Source organism: Schistocerca nitens, chromosome 1, assembly GCF_023898315.1.
Source record: "Schistocerca nitens isolate TAMUIC-IGC-003100 chromosome 1, iqSchNite1.1, whole genome shotgun sequence".
In the NCBI taxonomy this organism is placed as follows: domain Eukaryota; kingdom Metazoa; phylum Arthropoda; class Insecta; order Orthoptera; family Acrididae; genus Schistocerca; species Schistocerca nitens.
In genome coordinates this window covers 520,384,822-520,399,239 of record NC_064614.1, presented here as the reverse complement: position 1 = coordinate 520,399,239, position 14,418 = coordinate 520,384,822, and the positions used below count along the sequence as shown (strand labels likewise).

Here is a 14,418-nt window from a genome sequence, read left to right as displayed (position 1 = left end):
CCAAAACTCTGAAACTTAAAATAAACAACTGCCACCCTTCCAATGCAGGGGGCAGAACGCCCCAGTAAATAACACTCTGCACGTCGCTCAGGGTCCAGAGTTATCTTTAAAATGGGAGACATCCACAGGTTCTTCAAGCTCCACATAAATTTTGCAGTTATACTGACCCCTAACTTTCGACCCCCATGATGGTCACCAAAACACACTCACCCCATAACAAAGATACTGGAGGCTGTGGTACGAACGTCATGCTGCAAGGGGTGGTAAACACTTCGTTGTCCACAGGTCGCTAAGTCAGTTCCCCTGACACCACTCGGTAGAGGAGAGGCCAATTTCTGGCGCCACTCAGCAGGGTGCGATGTGGAGTGATTGGCTGGTTGGGCCCAGTGACAGACTGATGGTAGAGATAAATAATTTATTGCATCTCATTTCCACATCTCGTCGTTGACAGTGTGAGGTAGTCTCTGTGTGTGACAGGCTAACGATGGCCAACACGCGGTAGGGGCCAGGAGGCAGGCAGTAGGCTTCAGCCTCAGTGAAGAGTTTCATGCATCAGTGCCTTGCACTGCTGGCGTCAGATATAGCAGCGGCTGGTAGTCTGCAAGGGGCCAAGGCCCAGTCATTGGCACGTTTCTTCCTCTTGCTGTAACTTCAAATGGTTCAAATGGCTCTGAGCACTGTGGGACTCAACATCTTAGGTCATAAGTCCCCTAGAACTTAGAACTACTTAAACCTAACTAACCTAAGGACATCACACACACCCATGCCCGAGGCAGGATTCGAACCTGCGACCGTAGCAGTCCCGCGATTCCGGACTGCAGTGCCAGAACCGCACGGCCACCGTGGTCGGCCTTGCTGTAACTGTGTTCCGTTGTTGAGTACCTGTACCTAGGTGACTCAGGCCTGGCTCGCATCCATCACTGTGACGAGGGAAGACTGCCATCCATAGGACATGACCCGCTGTCTGCTGCCACGAGTCTGGCGGTGGTAGGCACGGTTGAGAAGTCAGCGGCGCTGTGGCACTGAGTCTCACAGATGGCGACTTAGTGGAGAAGGCAGCTGGCCAGACCACAGCTGCAGATGACGGAGCCTAGTGATCTCATCGTCTAGCGTGGTCCTGGAATCGAGGTGGTGCTGCAGGGCTCCAAATCAATCTCCTTCAAAGTTCACAGCTAATTATACAGCTCTGAGGCATCTATGTTGCTCTGTTGTCCCATCACGTAGCTCATAAGATGGTTCCTGCCATGGTCTGGTAACAACACTTGCCCGCTCCAGCCATTATTCCTTCACAATGCAGCTTTTTCAAAAGGTATAGTTAGGCCTCTTTACAGTCTTTTTTCATACATGTTGCTATATCCTATTTAACGCAGCACGGTGCTTATGGTTACCGTTAGCTAACATCACAGTTTAAAGTGACTTTTTTACAAATTCCAACAAGTTTCCCTGAAACTAGACAGTGACACTGCAATGACTTCTCTCACGAGACCTTGAGAGTACTGATCATGAAGAGCCTGGAAGAGAAGATACAGGACCTCAAGTTATATTTTAATTCACTTTTCTATAAAGCATCTTATTCTTGACGACAATCATTCATGCATAACTAGCTGGTATGTATTTACTCCAGTTCTATTATTCTACCTCCTCTTCTCAATATCTTGTCTGTCTGTTCTGTGCCCCCACCTGTTCATCTCCTTCTACCCCCTCTCTCTGTACACCTCCTTCTCTCTCAGTCTATGTCCTCCTCCCCTCTCTCTCCGTTCATCTCCTCTTATCTTCTCTGTCCATCTTCTCCTCTCCCTCTCCCAGTCCATTTCCTTCTCTACTCTCCCTATCTCCTCTTCCTATTCACAGTCCATTTTCCATTTCACTCTCTCTGTCCATCTCTTTCTCACCATATCTCTCCTCTCTCTCTCCTTCTATTCATGTCTTCCACTCCCTATTCTCTCATCATCTTACCACCCCAACTCAGTAAGACTTCTTATCCCCACAGTAAGTAATATGTATATCAAATTTGTTGAAATTGATCCAGGGGTCTATGACATATTTTTATCTGTAGCTTTGTCACTTATATTTAACGTATTTCACACATATTTGTCCCATATTTCATCTGCGTCTCTGGCGAATTTCGCCCTGCAGTTTCGTTTTCACGTTTATCAATGTTTATGTCATACCTTCTGAAATACGTGTCGTACAGTGACATAACTTTGCAGGTATATTCAACGGCATATGTTGATATCGTCTTCGAAATATGTTGACAATAGTGCTAATAGAAATGAAGGAATAAATTCACACGTCATACCCGATGTGACAATTTTACTGAATGAACAGCGAAAAAGCAGTGAGGTATAAACTTTTTTCCTTTCATCATTTTGTGTGGGTTATCAGCGAGAAAATGCTTCGTAAAGATTTGAAACTACGTGTTCAGTTTGTCGCAGGTCACTAAGTGCTCTCATTATGAAATACTGCTTGAATAAAATCTGGGTATTCGAGCTTCGTGGACTACACACCACCCCTTTGAAAGGTAGGTGTTTCTTGTTCCTACAGCGATTCTCTCCAGACTGTAAGGGGTATGTGTACCAAGTTCGGTTGAAATCTCTCCAGTGACATAGGAGAAGGTGCGGAACATGAATACATACATACCTGTATAACATTTTTGTAATACATTTGGGTTAAATTATCTGTATAGGGACTTGATGCACGTTGATTAAGTACACTTTGACCCACTGACGTTTGATCTACTAATATAAAATAACTTTCCCAACTAAAGTGAGATAACATCTTATTTTGTTGCGATAGTGTACTTCATTTCCTTGAGTTAACTTCAAGAGAAATAGTATGGAAAATATATTATTACTGTAACATTATGTTAGTTCTATGTGTGTTTGTGTTTTCGCATAGTGTCCAGACTATTAATGACTTTACGAGTCTTTACTAGAGTGGCTTGGTGGATCTGATACGGGAGTCAAGGAGTCCAGGGAGGCAGAACACATCGTGTTATCGTGGTTCGCGCTTCACTGACAGATGTAGAAGTAATTACAGGTGTCCCCCAGGGAAGTGTGTTGGGATCTGTGCTGTTCAGTGTTCACGTTTTATGTTAACGACATGCCACACTACATTAACAATAAAGTCATATATTTACCAATGGACGTTTATCTGTAGTTACATAAAATAAAAACACTACACCTTCAGTAAGATTAGTAAGATTTCAAAGAGCTGCAAAGATTGACAACTTGCTTTAGATGTTCAGAAATACAATGGCAAAACGTAGAAAAGTAGTATCATAAGACTAAAGCGTCAGTGAGAGATATTTTATGTGTAGCAACGGATGGCATGAATTACAATGTTCGCATCGACTGACTCGTAGGAAAAGCTGTTTTAGTTTCCTTGGTAGGATACTGGGATAGGGCACTTACTCTACAAAGGAAGCTGCTTAGACAATACTCTTCTGTCCTATTCGAGAAATTTGTGAAATCCACATCAAATACGTTTAACAGGAGCTCCTGGACGTATACAGTTTTGTTTGACACATGCGAGTCGTTACGAGAATGGTTAAAAGCAGTAAAAGTGGCTGATACTTGAAGAGAGATGTCAACATTCCCGCGTCAGCCCACTTGGACCATCTTGATAAATTAATGCATGTACTATAGCATGCTATGCATCGCTCCCGTAGGGATGCGAAGACAAAATTAGACTACATAAAACGCACACAGTGACCAGCATTCTTCTTGCCTTCCATTCGCTAACGGAAAAGGAAGGTAACATAATACGTGTTAAAGTGGGAAGGAATTTTTGTCATACATTTCACAGTGCTTCCCAGAGTTTGGATGTAAATGCAGCTGTAGAATTAGACTTAGTATTGCAAACTACGAACATCCAGAGTAGGTTGTGTAGCAAACAAGTAGGGTTACAGCCATTCATAATGCGGAAATGAAGGGTTGAAATCTTAAGGAAGCTGAGAGAAATTCAAGGCACTGAGAGGCATTAATTTTTTTACGTCTCAGAAAATGTGGCGGATTGTTGAGACTAGAAGGAACACGAGGTTAACGTCATTAGATAAACTAGCAATTGGACGGCATGTGGGTATATTAAGAACACATCCCAGTGAAACTTCCTGGCAGATTAAAACTGTGTGCCGGACCGAGACTGGAATTCGGAACCTTTGCCTTTCGCGGGCAAGTGCTCTACCAACTGAGCTACCCAAGCACGACTCACGCCCCGTCCTCACAACTTTACTTCTGCCAGTACCTCGTCTCCTCCGCTGCAGAGTGAAAAGCTCATTCTGGAAACATCCCCCTGGCTGTGGCTAAGCCATGTCTCCGCAATATCCTTTCTTTCAGGAGTGCTAGTTCTGCAAGGTTCACAGGAGAGTTTCTGTGACGTTTGGAAGGTAGGAGACGAGGTACTGGCAGAAGTAAAGCTGTGACGACGGGGCCTGAGTCGTGCTTGGTTAGCTCAGTTGGTAGAGCACTTGTTCCGCGAACGGCAAAGGTCCCGAGTTCCAGGAAATTTCACAACAGCGCACACTCCGCTGCAGAGTGAAAATCTCACTATGGAAACACATCCCAGTGTTTACTACATGTGACAGTCAAAACATTAGTTTCAAAAACAAATGGACATTGAAGTAAATGTTCTGATCGTCCAAGCATACGATATCGTTGGTAGAAAGGAGGTTAAATGAACACAGAGATTGAAAACGACAAAGGACGAGGTATCTTCCATCATCTAGTCATTATGACACATGCAAGATATCATTCTTTTCCAGGCCGTTTCAAATTTCTGAGAAGCGAAGTTTCGTACAAACAGCACCATTCATACCGAAAAATTATTAAGTTATATACACTGTAGATGTTTACGTGTCTTTATTGTAACAGTGATGGGGGGTGGAAACGTTGCAGATACTCACCCCGCACACTCCATGCTGAGGCTGCGGATTTCCTGCACAAATGTGTTCTGGCAAGATAATGTTGAATCTGTAGTCCTTCTGACAGTCTTCGTTGTTGATAACGATAACGTCGAGTTTCTGCAGCCATGGAGCCAGCGTTTCGTTCCCGTAGTCACTCTGAAATGAATTCCATCGACGTATTGTACACGGAAGATTGATACTGAAGTAGATTTCATTGCTTCATTCACTTAGCCGTACAGCATTTTGAACCGACTCACAAGCGTACTTTTATTTGGTAAGCGTATTGCGAGTGGAGTATGGGAAGAAGCAGCCAGCCCGGGTGACCTGTACTTACCGAGAGGTACCCCCAGCCAGCGGCTACACCGGCAGCTCCGTCCTCTGTCTCCTGGCCCTGCGTGGGCAGCCGCACTGTGGAGACGGTCACACCGTCCAGGGGCAGCGGCGGCGACACCTGCACCACGGAAATAGTCACAAGCGCACCTGACACTAACTTGTGGACAACTTTTGTCCCCTATACCTTCACTTGCTATTAATACTTTACAGTTCTAGATACCGTTCCAGCTTCCACTGCTATTTGGCTCAATATTACTAACTTTTTTGCACTGAAATCATTGGAGCTTTTTTATCTATTTGTTTTATTATTGCGATTTCGGTTTTAGAACCATTTTCAAGTGCAATGGCGAAAAAATCAGTTTATAGCAAACATTGATTTTCACCGCTGTACTCGAAAACGTCTCTACGGCCAAAATCACAATAGTGAAACCAATAAAAATAATAAAATCACACTGTCAAATGGTGGCAATGATTTCATTCAAAATAAATATTATGACTGGTCTCCAACGAAGGAAAAATTGTCAACTCTTAACTAAGGGCCGTTCTGGGTACAACACTAACAACGGTATACAGGCGACGACGAGCATTTTTTAAAAATATTTTCGTTTTCCACCCCAAGGAGTGGAGCGGGTTGTTTTGGATCCTGCCCTTTGTGAACCGCGGCGCTATTCAGTCAAGTGTAAGATGTGCTGATGTTGGGATAAATGGGAAATACTAGTTGGGAATAAATGAGAGGGTTGTACCAGTTCTGGCATTCGCGTTACAACCAAGTCCAACCTACCGAAAACCATGCTCGAGACGGGAGAAAACTCATTAAATAATTGGTGATACATTGTCTTCCCTCAAGAATGTTGTCCGAGCCAAAAAATAAGAAAGACATTATGTGTAACTTGTGTATTTCTGCGTATTTGAGCGAGTGCAAGCAAGCGCGCATAAGTAACAGAACGAAAGCAAGCGCGCACAAGTAACAGAACGAAGCGAGGTACTGCGTGACGACCATTAATACCGTACGGAAAACATATCACTATGATCCGAAGAACAACTGCGAGAAAAAACAGAAACGCTAGCAACATGACAGCAAGCCTCAGAAGCATACCACACGTCCCCTCGCTTAAAATTTAAATTATACAATGTGTACCTCTAGAAAAGGACACCTCAGTAATTTCTGATTTCCACTTCGGGTAACTGAAGCTCCGTACTCCTATACCTTCTGTGTCTCTTATAACAGTTTTCGTCCATTCTTTTCCCCTCCAGTGACAATGTAGCCGGGCCTGAGAACTTTTGCGTTACCCACAGATTGTAATCTACTCTAATATCTCTCCACCAATATATGAGCGTTGTGTACACTCCTGTAAAAATTCATAAATAGCAGCGTGTGTTTTTATCTGTTTTCTTAACGTTTACGATCATGATGTTCCCTACCAAAGGCCTACGTCGTAATTTTACATTCATACAATTGAAGTAGAAGCGGGTAAAATGATGCTTGTCATTTTATCGAGGACTTGCATGGAGAACATGGTTCACTTATAGCTACAAAACTACAGTGCACTCTGTCCGACATCAGTCAGCGTGAAGATCACATCCAAAAATGCTTCAACAGAATTTATAAAAGTAACCTAAAAAGTAGTGCGCACTATGATTCATAAAAACTTCGGCCCTTCCAAATAGAAAATGACTCATAAAAACAGATATTAACAACCTATTCTGTAATCTACTATAACAGCGTTTTGCTTGCGAATTTACGAGATGCGTAGGCATTCCGAATACATAGATAATCCACATGAAACTCACCCTGACCAGTGCTATATCTGCAAGAGAGTCCGCCATGCCAGTGTAGTTCTCGTGTATGATGACCTGTTCCACTTGGTGGACGGAGCCTCCACTGGTCTGGGAGTTGGTGCCGGCCAGTATGGTCTGCTGAGACCACCCGCTGTAAAGACAAGTACGTGACTTGAAGGTTTTGTTCAGTTACCGGAAAAAACAACCTTTTCACCATACATGAGACGCTGTAATATTTTCCCGTTTACCTATTTAAAATGAAATGTGTCTGAGTTACGTCACTAGCCCACGGAAAGTGTTCTGAAGTTTTAATTGGACATGACCCAGGCTTGCTTAATGTCACTTGAGAGATATCAGTTACTCCATGGACAAAGGACGCTATAAGAGCGTGCCATGTGCGGAAGCATCCCAAAACTCATTGTGTATTTTCCTGACTTTGTGACCGTCTGGTGGTGTCGGTGGTGGTATAGATTCCCTTTGCCAGAGAGTAACTTGTCGTGTGACGTGGTCCACTAGGCGGCGTGTGCCGGTTAGGGAAGATGTTTTGCGTCAGCAGCGGCACAAGGAATGTGGTGACCCAGGCCGGTGCTTGGAGAAGAGCCCTGTTTATGTCTGAAAACGTCTTGTCTGGATCTCGTTGAGGTTGAGGACCGTTTCTTTGAAAAGAACCACCGCTTCTAGATTCAGTTGTTCGGTGGTCGCACCGTACTGGTGTTTGTAGATGTGTTGACAGTGAACGGTGTCTACGCTTTTGGTTCCAGTATCCGTTGTCCGGAATAGATTGTTGTTCAGAGCAAAGGTGGCAGGTCTGTACAGTCTCACTACATTGTCGCTACACCCTGCTTGCATTTATGGACGACTACTTGTTCACTCCATGAGAAGCTGAGCAGTTCCACCATTGAACAGCTGGTGATCTGTTTATTTTATTTGTTCATGTTGTAAAGATTGTCATTGAGTGTGCCCTTGTGGGTGCCATTTACACTGCGTGTATTAAGGAACCGGTGGTAACTGACTTACGTTTCAGGTTTTATCATCCGAATTTAATGGCGTGTTTAATGAATCGCCGAGAAGTGTACGCAGGACTGAAGTGTGAAATAAAACATGATTTCAAGCTTAAGCCACTGTAAACTCACTGCGGTAGCCTTGGATGAATTCTAATGTTACAGATCACTCTTTAAGTAATCACCTTTTCTAACTGAACAGTACGCGTCTCCTTATTTGGCGTTCATTTGAAGGCGATTGGCTCCTAAGATTGTTTTCAAATTGTCTGATACTTCTTTACAGTACTTGAGTAAATTTTAAATTGTGCCACGACTGTAATTCATGTGTGTAAACCTTGGGTAGGGATCCCGCTGTCATTCGTAGTGTGTATTGTAAGTTCTATTGCTAAATTAATTTTTTTGTGAAGAGTGTTTTGAAATTTGAACTGAAATCAGTTTATCATTATAAACTTTGTTTAAGGTTTTACCATATGCGTTTTTAAGATAGGTGTGCGGGTTTAAATTTTAACTTAGAGTAGTTACCTAGTTTCAGCTGAAACTTTTAATTTATGCCATTTTAACTGTCTTGAGCTTAAATTTTACATCATTGTATCACCACCATTTGCCATCTGTATTGGATCAGCGTTAATATTTAATCAAGGGTATTGTAATAGTTACCTTAAGAACAGGAAAGCAGAGGTCGCGATAGAGTCTGTTGTTAATATTAACTCAAAGTGACAAGTGCACTCATGTATTACACATTCATACATTACGTTAGAGCATATTTTGAAATAATGAATCGACTCGTTAGTATTCAGTTGAACTCTAACTCTTGTTAGTTTCATATACACTCCTGGAAATTGAAATAAGAACACCGTGAATTCATTGTCCCAGGAAGGGGAAACTTTATTGACACATTCCTGGGGTCAGATACATCACATGATCACACTGACAGAACCACAGGCACATAGACACAGGCAACAGAGCATGCACAATGTCGGCACTAGTACAGTGTATATCCACCTTTCGCAGCAATGCAGGCTGCTATTCTCCCATGGAGACGATCGTAGAGATGCTGGATGTAGTCCTGTGGAACGGCTTGCCATGCCATTTCCACCTGGCGCCTCAGTTGGACCGGCGTTCGTGTTGGACGTGCAGACCGCGTGAGACGACGCTTCATCCAGTCCCAAACATGCTCAATGGGGGACAGATCCGGAGATCTTGCTGGCCAGGGTAGTTGACTTACACCTTCTAGAGCACGTTGGGTGGCACGGGATACATGCGGACGTGCATTGTCCTGTTGGAACAGCACGTTCCCTTGCCGGTGTAGCAATGGTAGAACGATGGGTTCGATGACGGTTTGGATGTACCGTGCACTATTCAGTGTCCCCTCGACGATCACCAGTGGTGTACGGCCAGTGTAGGAGATCGCTCCCCACACCATGATGCCGGGTGTTGGCCCTGTGTGCCTCGGTCGTATGCAGTCCCGATTGTGGCGCTCACCTGCACGGCGCCAAACACGCATACGACCATCATTGGCACCAAGGCAGAAGCGACTCTCATCGCTGAAGACGACACGTCTCCATTCGTCCCTCCATTCACGCCTGTCGCGACACCACTGGAGGCGGGCTGCACGATGTTGGGGCGTGAGCGGAAGACGGCCTAACGGTGTGCGGGACCGTAGCCCAGCTTCATGGAGACGGTTGCGAATGGTCCTCGCCGATACCCCAGGAGCAACAGTGTCCCTAATTTGCTGGGAAGTGGCGGTGCGGTCCCCTACGGCACTGCGTAGGATCCTACGGTCTTGGCGTGCATCCGTGCGTCGCTGCGGTCCGGTCCCAGGTCGACGGGCACGTGCACCTTCCGCCGACCACTGGCGACAACATCGATGTACTGTGGAGACCTCACGCCCCACGTGTTCGGCAATTCGGCGGTACGTCCACCCGGCCTCCCGCATGCCCACTATACGCCCTCGCTCAAAGTCCGTCAACTGCACATACGGTTCACGTCCACGCTGTCGCGGCATGCTACCAGTGTTAAAGACTGCGATGGAGCTCCGTATGCCACGGCAAACTGGCTGACACTGACGGTGGCGGTGCACAAATGCTGCGCAGCTAGCGCCATTCGACGGCCAACACCGCGGTTCCTGGTGTGTCCGCTGTGCCGTGCGTGTGATCATTGCTTGTACAGCCCTCTCGCAGTGTCCGTAGCAAGTATGGTGGGTCTGACACACCGGTGTCAATGTGTTCTTTTTTCCATTTCCAGGAGTGTAGGTAGTTACCCACCACTGGATTTCGAGAGCTGTTCATACCACGTTGTCCTTGTCCAATTCATGTTTCACAGTATTCTTCCAAGGGAAGGCTTCCATCGCTTTTCGGGCTTTATACTTGTTCACACCCTTAGGAAAGTGTAAAGATTACCACTTTCCAGGGAACACAGCAGTATAGTAGATGCGCTCTCAGGTGGCACGGATTGCCTGTGACTTGTAAATACTGGCTGCAGTGCATACAAGTAAACTATATTTGACTGACGACATGGAGTGGAACTGTTGCCCCTAAACCATGGGTCTCTGTTGAGATGACAAATCCGTCCTTAATTATTGTAGGTCATAAAGCAGATATGATCATGGGTATTGATTTTCTAAATTATCCCTTCTTTAAATTTGATTTAGATACACTCCAGCTGAAGATACAGGTGGTTGAAATGCACCTGGTAACACAAAAAGACCAGTGTTCGGTTACCTCAGAAGTTTATCATATTGAAGAACTGGATGAAGCAAAAGGACTAAAGTGATGCATATTACCTGGATAAGGGACGAGAGAAAAGCAGATATAGATAAAGTACGTAATCATCATGTTGATGAAGAGGTACCTTAATTAGATAATGTAGTGCTCATCCTTGGATTTGGGACGCTTCACAGTTGGACAATTGTGTGTACTAAAACTGGGTAGGAGAATTCTTTGTTACCTTGGTTCAAATGGCTCTGAGCACTATGGGACTCAACTGCTGAGGTCATTAGTCCCCTAGAACTTAGAACTAGTTAAACCTAACTAACCTAAGGACATCACAAACATCCATGCCCGAGGCAGGATTCGAACCTGCGACCGTAGCGGTCTTGCGGTTCCAGACTGCAGCGCCTTTGTTACCTTGTTCTGCTCTCTTATTGCTTCTGTTTATTTGGCATTTTTTCAAGTATTTGATTTATTTTGAGTTCATATTTGTTTTCAAAATAAGGCCTGTTGGGAAATCGTGTTTGGGCCCTATTTCTTACGTAATTTGAATAATCATAGCCGTTGAAGGGATAGCAGAGCAGAGGGTTAGATAATATGAGCTGGACAGAAACATATTAGTTGATCCAGAAAGACTGACCGAACAATGATAGAGTCTATTACTAACCCTTGGGATACACATTATCAGAGGTGCTGTGTTTAAAGATTTGTACCAAACCCATCTGATACCAAAGATGAGAATAAATAGGCTGAAGTGAAGGTAAAATTGTGCACACGATAGTACGATATGAGTTAGAGATAATAGAATTATTCTGTTTGATGAATTGTGTAAAGAGGTATGCTTGGTAAATTGTTCATAAGGGAAAGACCAAACTGATCTGAGTGTTAGTGATCCAATGTATTACTTTTAACGTGATGTATGTCTTAAAATGGACTAATCTGCCTCAATTACTAGTGATACGGCTATGTAATTTGTAAATACAAAGCTGCCATGAATGCTACGGTACAAGAAAGCTACTTTTCCTTTATCATTTGAAATCAAATGGACTGGGAAGCCATGAGTGCCGGTGTGACATTGAAAGTTGTAAAATACATTCAGATCTAACTAAGGTGAAGGTGGTAACCTGCAAGGTGTGATGCAAGTTAATACAGAGTACCCGAGTACAACGGATTATGTTTATCTTCATTCCTAAAATGTTTTCAAAACTATAGAATTGCTTTCAAAGTGTTCACGGTAAGGTAGAAGAAAGCTGATCTTATGCAAGAAATTGAAGAGAAAGTAGGAAGGGGATATTTCGCATAGGAATATTGTTACGTGGATAGACAAGTGGTCGCATTAGGACACTATTGCAGAGCCAGATTTTGTGTTTGTAAACTTAGTCTGGAGTTGAGTAAGAGCCAAGTCAGTTGGGGTAGTCATGTGTGCAGCTGACAACTGAAGAGGGATGAGTCGTCAGAGGTCAGATGTCGTGGGCAGAACCCGCACTGTCCATCGGCAGGTATTACCCTCAGACAGAAAAGTGACTACTGGAGAACCCATAGCCCTCTACAGCTATCTCTGATACACCGACCATCATCATCAACTGTACCACAAAGTTTGTGAAACTGTTCTGAGTGTGGAAAGATTTAAGGGTATAGGTGAGAATGAAGGGAGAAAAATAAAGTAGTAATGTGAAACATTGTAATGTGTTTGTAATTTGTAAATTTTGTCTACGTCTGTTTGTTTCGATTTTGATTTTTTTTGTACTACAAATACTGATATATTATTGGTGTTGTTTATGAACAGAAATAGTATGATACTTGGTATAACCAAAAAGGTCCTCTATAATTTAGATAAAGAGAAAATAGAAAAGGCAACAAGATTAAGGGTTTAAAGAAATTCTTTGATAGTAACGAGTTGTAGTCGTTTTATAAGATTGCAGTTTGTCCAGAAATTGCTCCTGATTTTCAAAATTAAGCTTTCAAATATATGGAGACAGGGTTAAAATTAACAGTGACATGCTGTTTCTTTGTCATTTCCGAACATACTGTTGTGTAATATCTGGAGCTGAGGACAAGCATAACTTGTTGTAGAACAGACCACATAAGAGGCGGCTGGAATTTTAAAATTTCAACCCATTTCGGAACCCGACGTTTGTTTCTGGTGTTATCAGACCTTTGTTTAGGGTGTTACGTGATTTTTTAATCAATCTGACCCTTAGAATTCAGGCAGCCATGTCTCATTGATGTCAACGCAAGGTGATGACTCGCGGCACGGGAGACACGCGATCGTTCCAAGTAGGAGGAAGCAAGGTGCCAGAGAGGAGAGGGAGAGGCGTCTAGAAGTTTACGTATGAATACTTCCATTGAAAGCACAAAGTAAGATGGAGCAACAGCTGTGTGGACTTGTCCATTTCCCTGCATGGTGGCAGCAAAGGATTAGTCCTTCTTGTACGATTGCCAAAAGAAGGGCGCGGAGAGATTATAGCGTGGTTGGGTCACCCATGAAAATACGTTAATTATGAATGTTGTTAAAAGTAACAAGTCTAATGACACAGGCTCAGGAAAGCTTAGGAATTGGGTAATGTCCCATTGTTCTGGGCAGACTGCAACGGATTTTGGCCGAGATCAGACCATGTAGCTAGTGGCCTCTCAACGTCCGCGGCGTAATAATTTTATTGTTAGTTCTTCTGATGTTTACGAAGCATATCAATGCACACTCGCTTGGGAAGTGATTTAAGATGATCGCCAAAACTTATGTTTTGAACCTAAACAAAAACTATAGACAGACGTGGTTAGATCAGATGAACAAAGATTACGTCGTTCCATTGCGTTGTGCCTAACACTGATACTGGTGAGTAGGGTTACGCTTAATATCTTGCTGTGTATATGCTCAGAGTTGTAATGGATAGACGCTGGTGATCTTTATGTTGCGACTGACTGTGGAATTTTAATACGAGCGGAGAACTTCTGCAGCGAGGTGCAAGCAGTATTAGAAGCATCCTGACGTTTCACGTACACTACTGGCCATTAAGAAATGCAGATGATAAACGGGTATTCATTGGACAAATATATTATACTAGAACTGACATGTGATTACATTTTCACGCAATTTGGGTGCACAGATCCTGAGAAATCCGTACCCAGAACAACCACCTCTGGCCGTAATAACGCAACCACCTCTGGCCGTAATAACGGCCTTGATACGCCTGGGCGTAGAGTCAAACAGAGCTTGGATGGCGTGAACAGGTACAGCTGCCCATGCAGCTTCAACACGATACCACAGTTCATCAAGAGTAGTGACTGGCGTATTGTGACGAGCCAGTTGCTCGGCCACCATTGACCAGACGTTTTCAATTGGTGAGAGATCTGGAGAATGTGCTGGCCAGGGCAGCAGTCGAACATTTTCTGTGTCCAGAAAGGCCCGTATAAGACCTGCAACATGCGGTCGTGCATTATCCTGCGAGAAATGTAGGGTTTCGCAGGGGTCGAATGAAGGGTAGAGCCACGGGTCGTAACACATCTGAAATGTAACGTCCACTCTTCAAAGTGCCGTCAATGCGAACAAGAGGTGACCGAGACGTGTAACCAATGGCACCCCATACCATCACGCCGGGTGATACGCCAGTACGGCGATGACGAATACACGCTTCCAATGTGCATTCACCGCGATGTCGCCAAACACGGATGCGACCATCATGATGCTGTAAACAGA

General features: G+C 44.0%; 1 protein-coding gene across 1 annotated transcript in view; it reads right to left on the bottom strand.

Moving 5' to 3' along the window:
- Nucleotides 1-14,418, bottom strand: part of LOC126236229 (chymotrypsin-1-like) — a 34,644-nt gene that overhangs the window by 11,214 nt on the left and 9,012 nt on the right. Inside the window, exons 3-5 of the mRNA XM_049945365.1 lie at nt 7,028-7,166; nt 5,238-5,354; nt 4,904-5,059 (exon numbers count right to left, since the gene is read on the bottom strand). Coding sequence (XP_049801322.1) covers nt 4,904-5,059; nt 5,238-5,354; nt 7,028-7,166 — 412 coding nt within the window. The remainder of the gene's footprint in view (nt 1-4,903; nt 5,060-5,237; nt 5,355-7,027; nt 7,167-14,418) is intronic.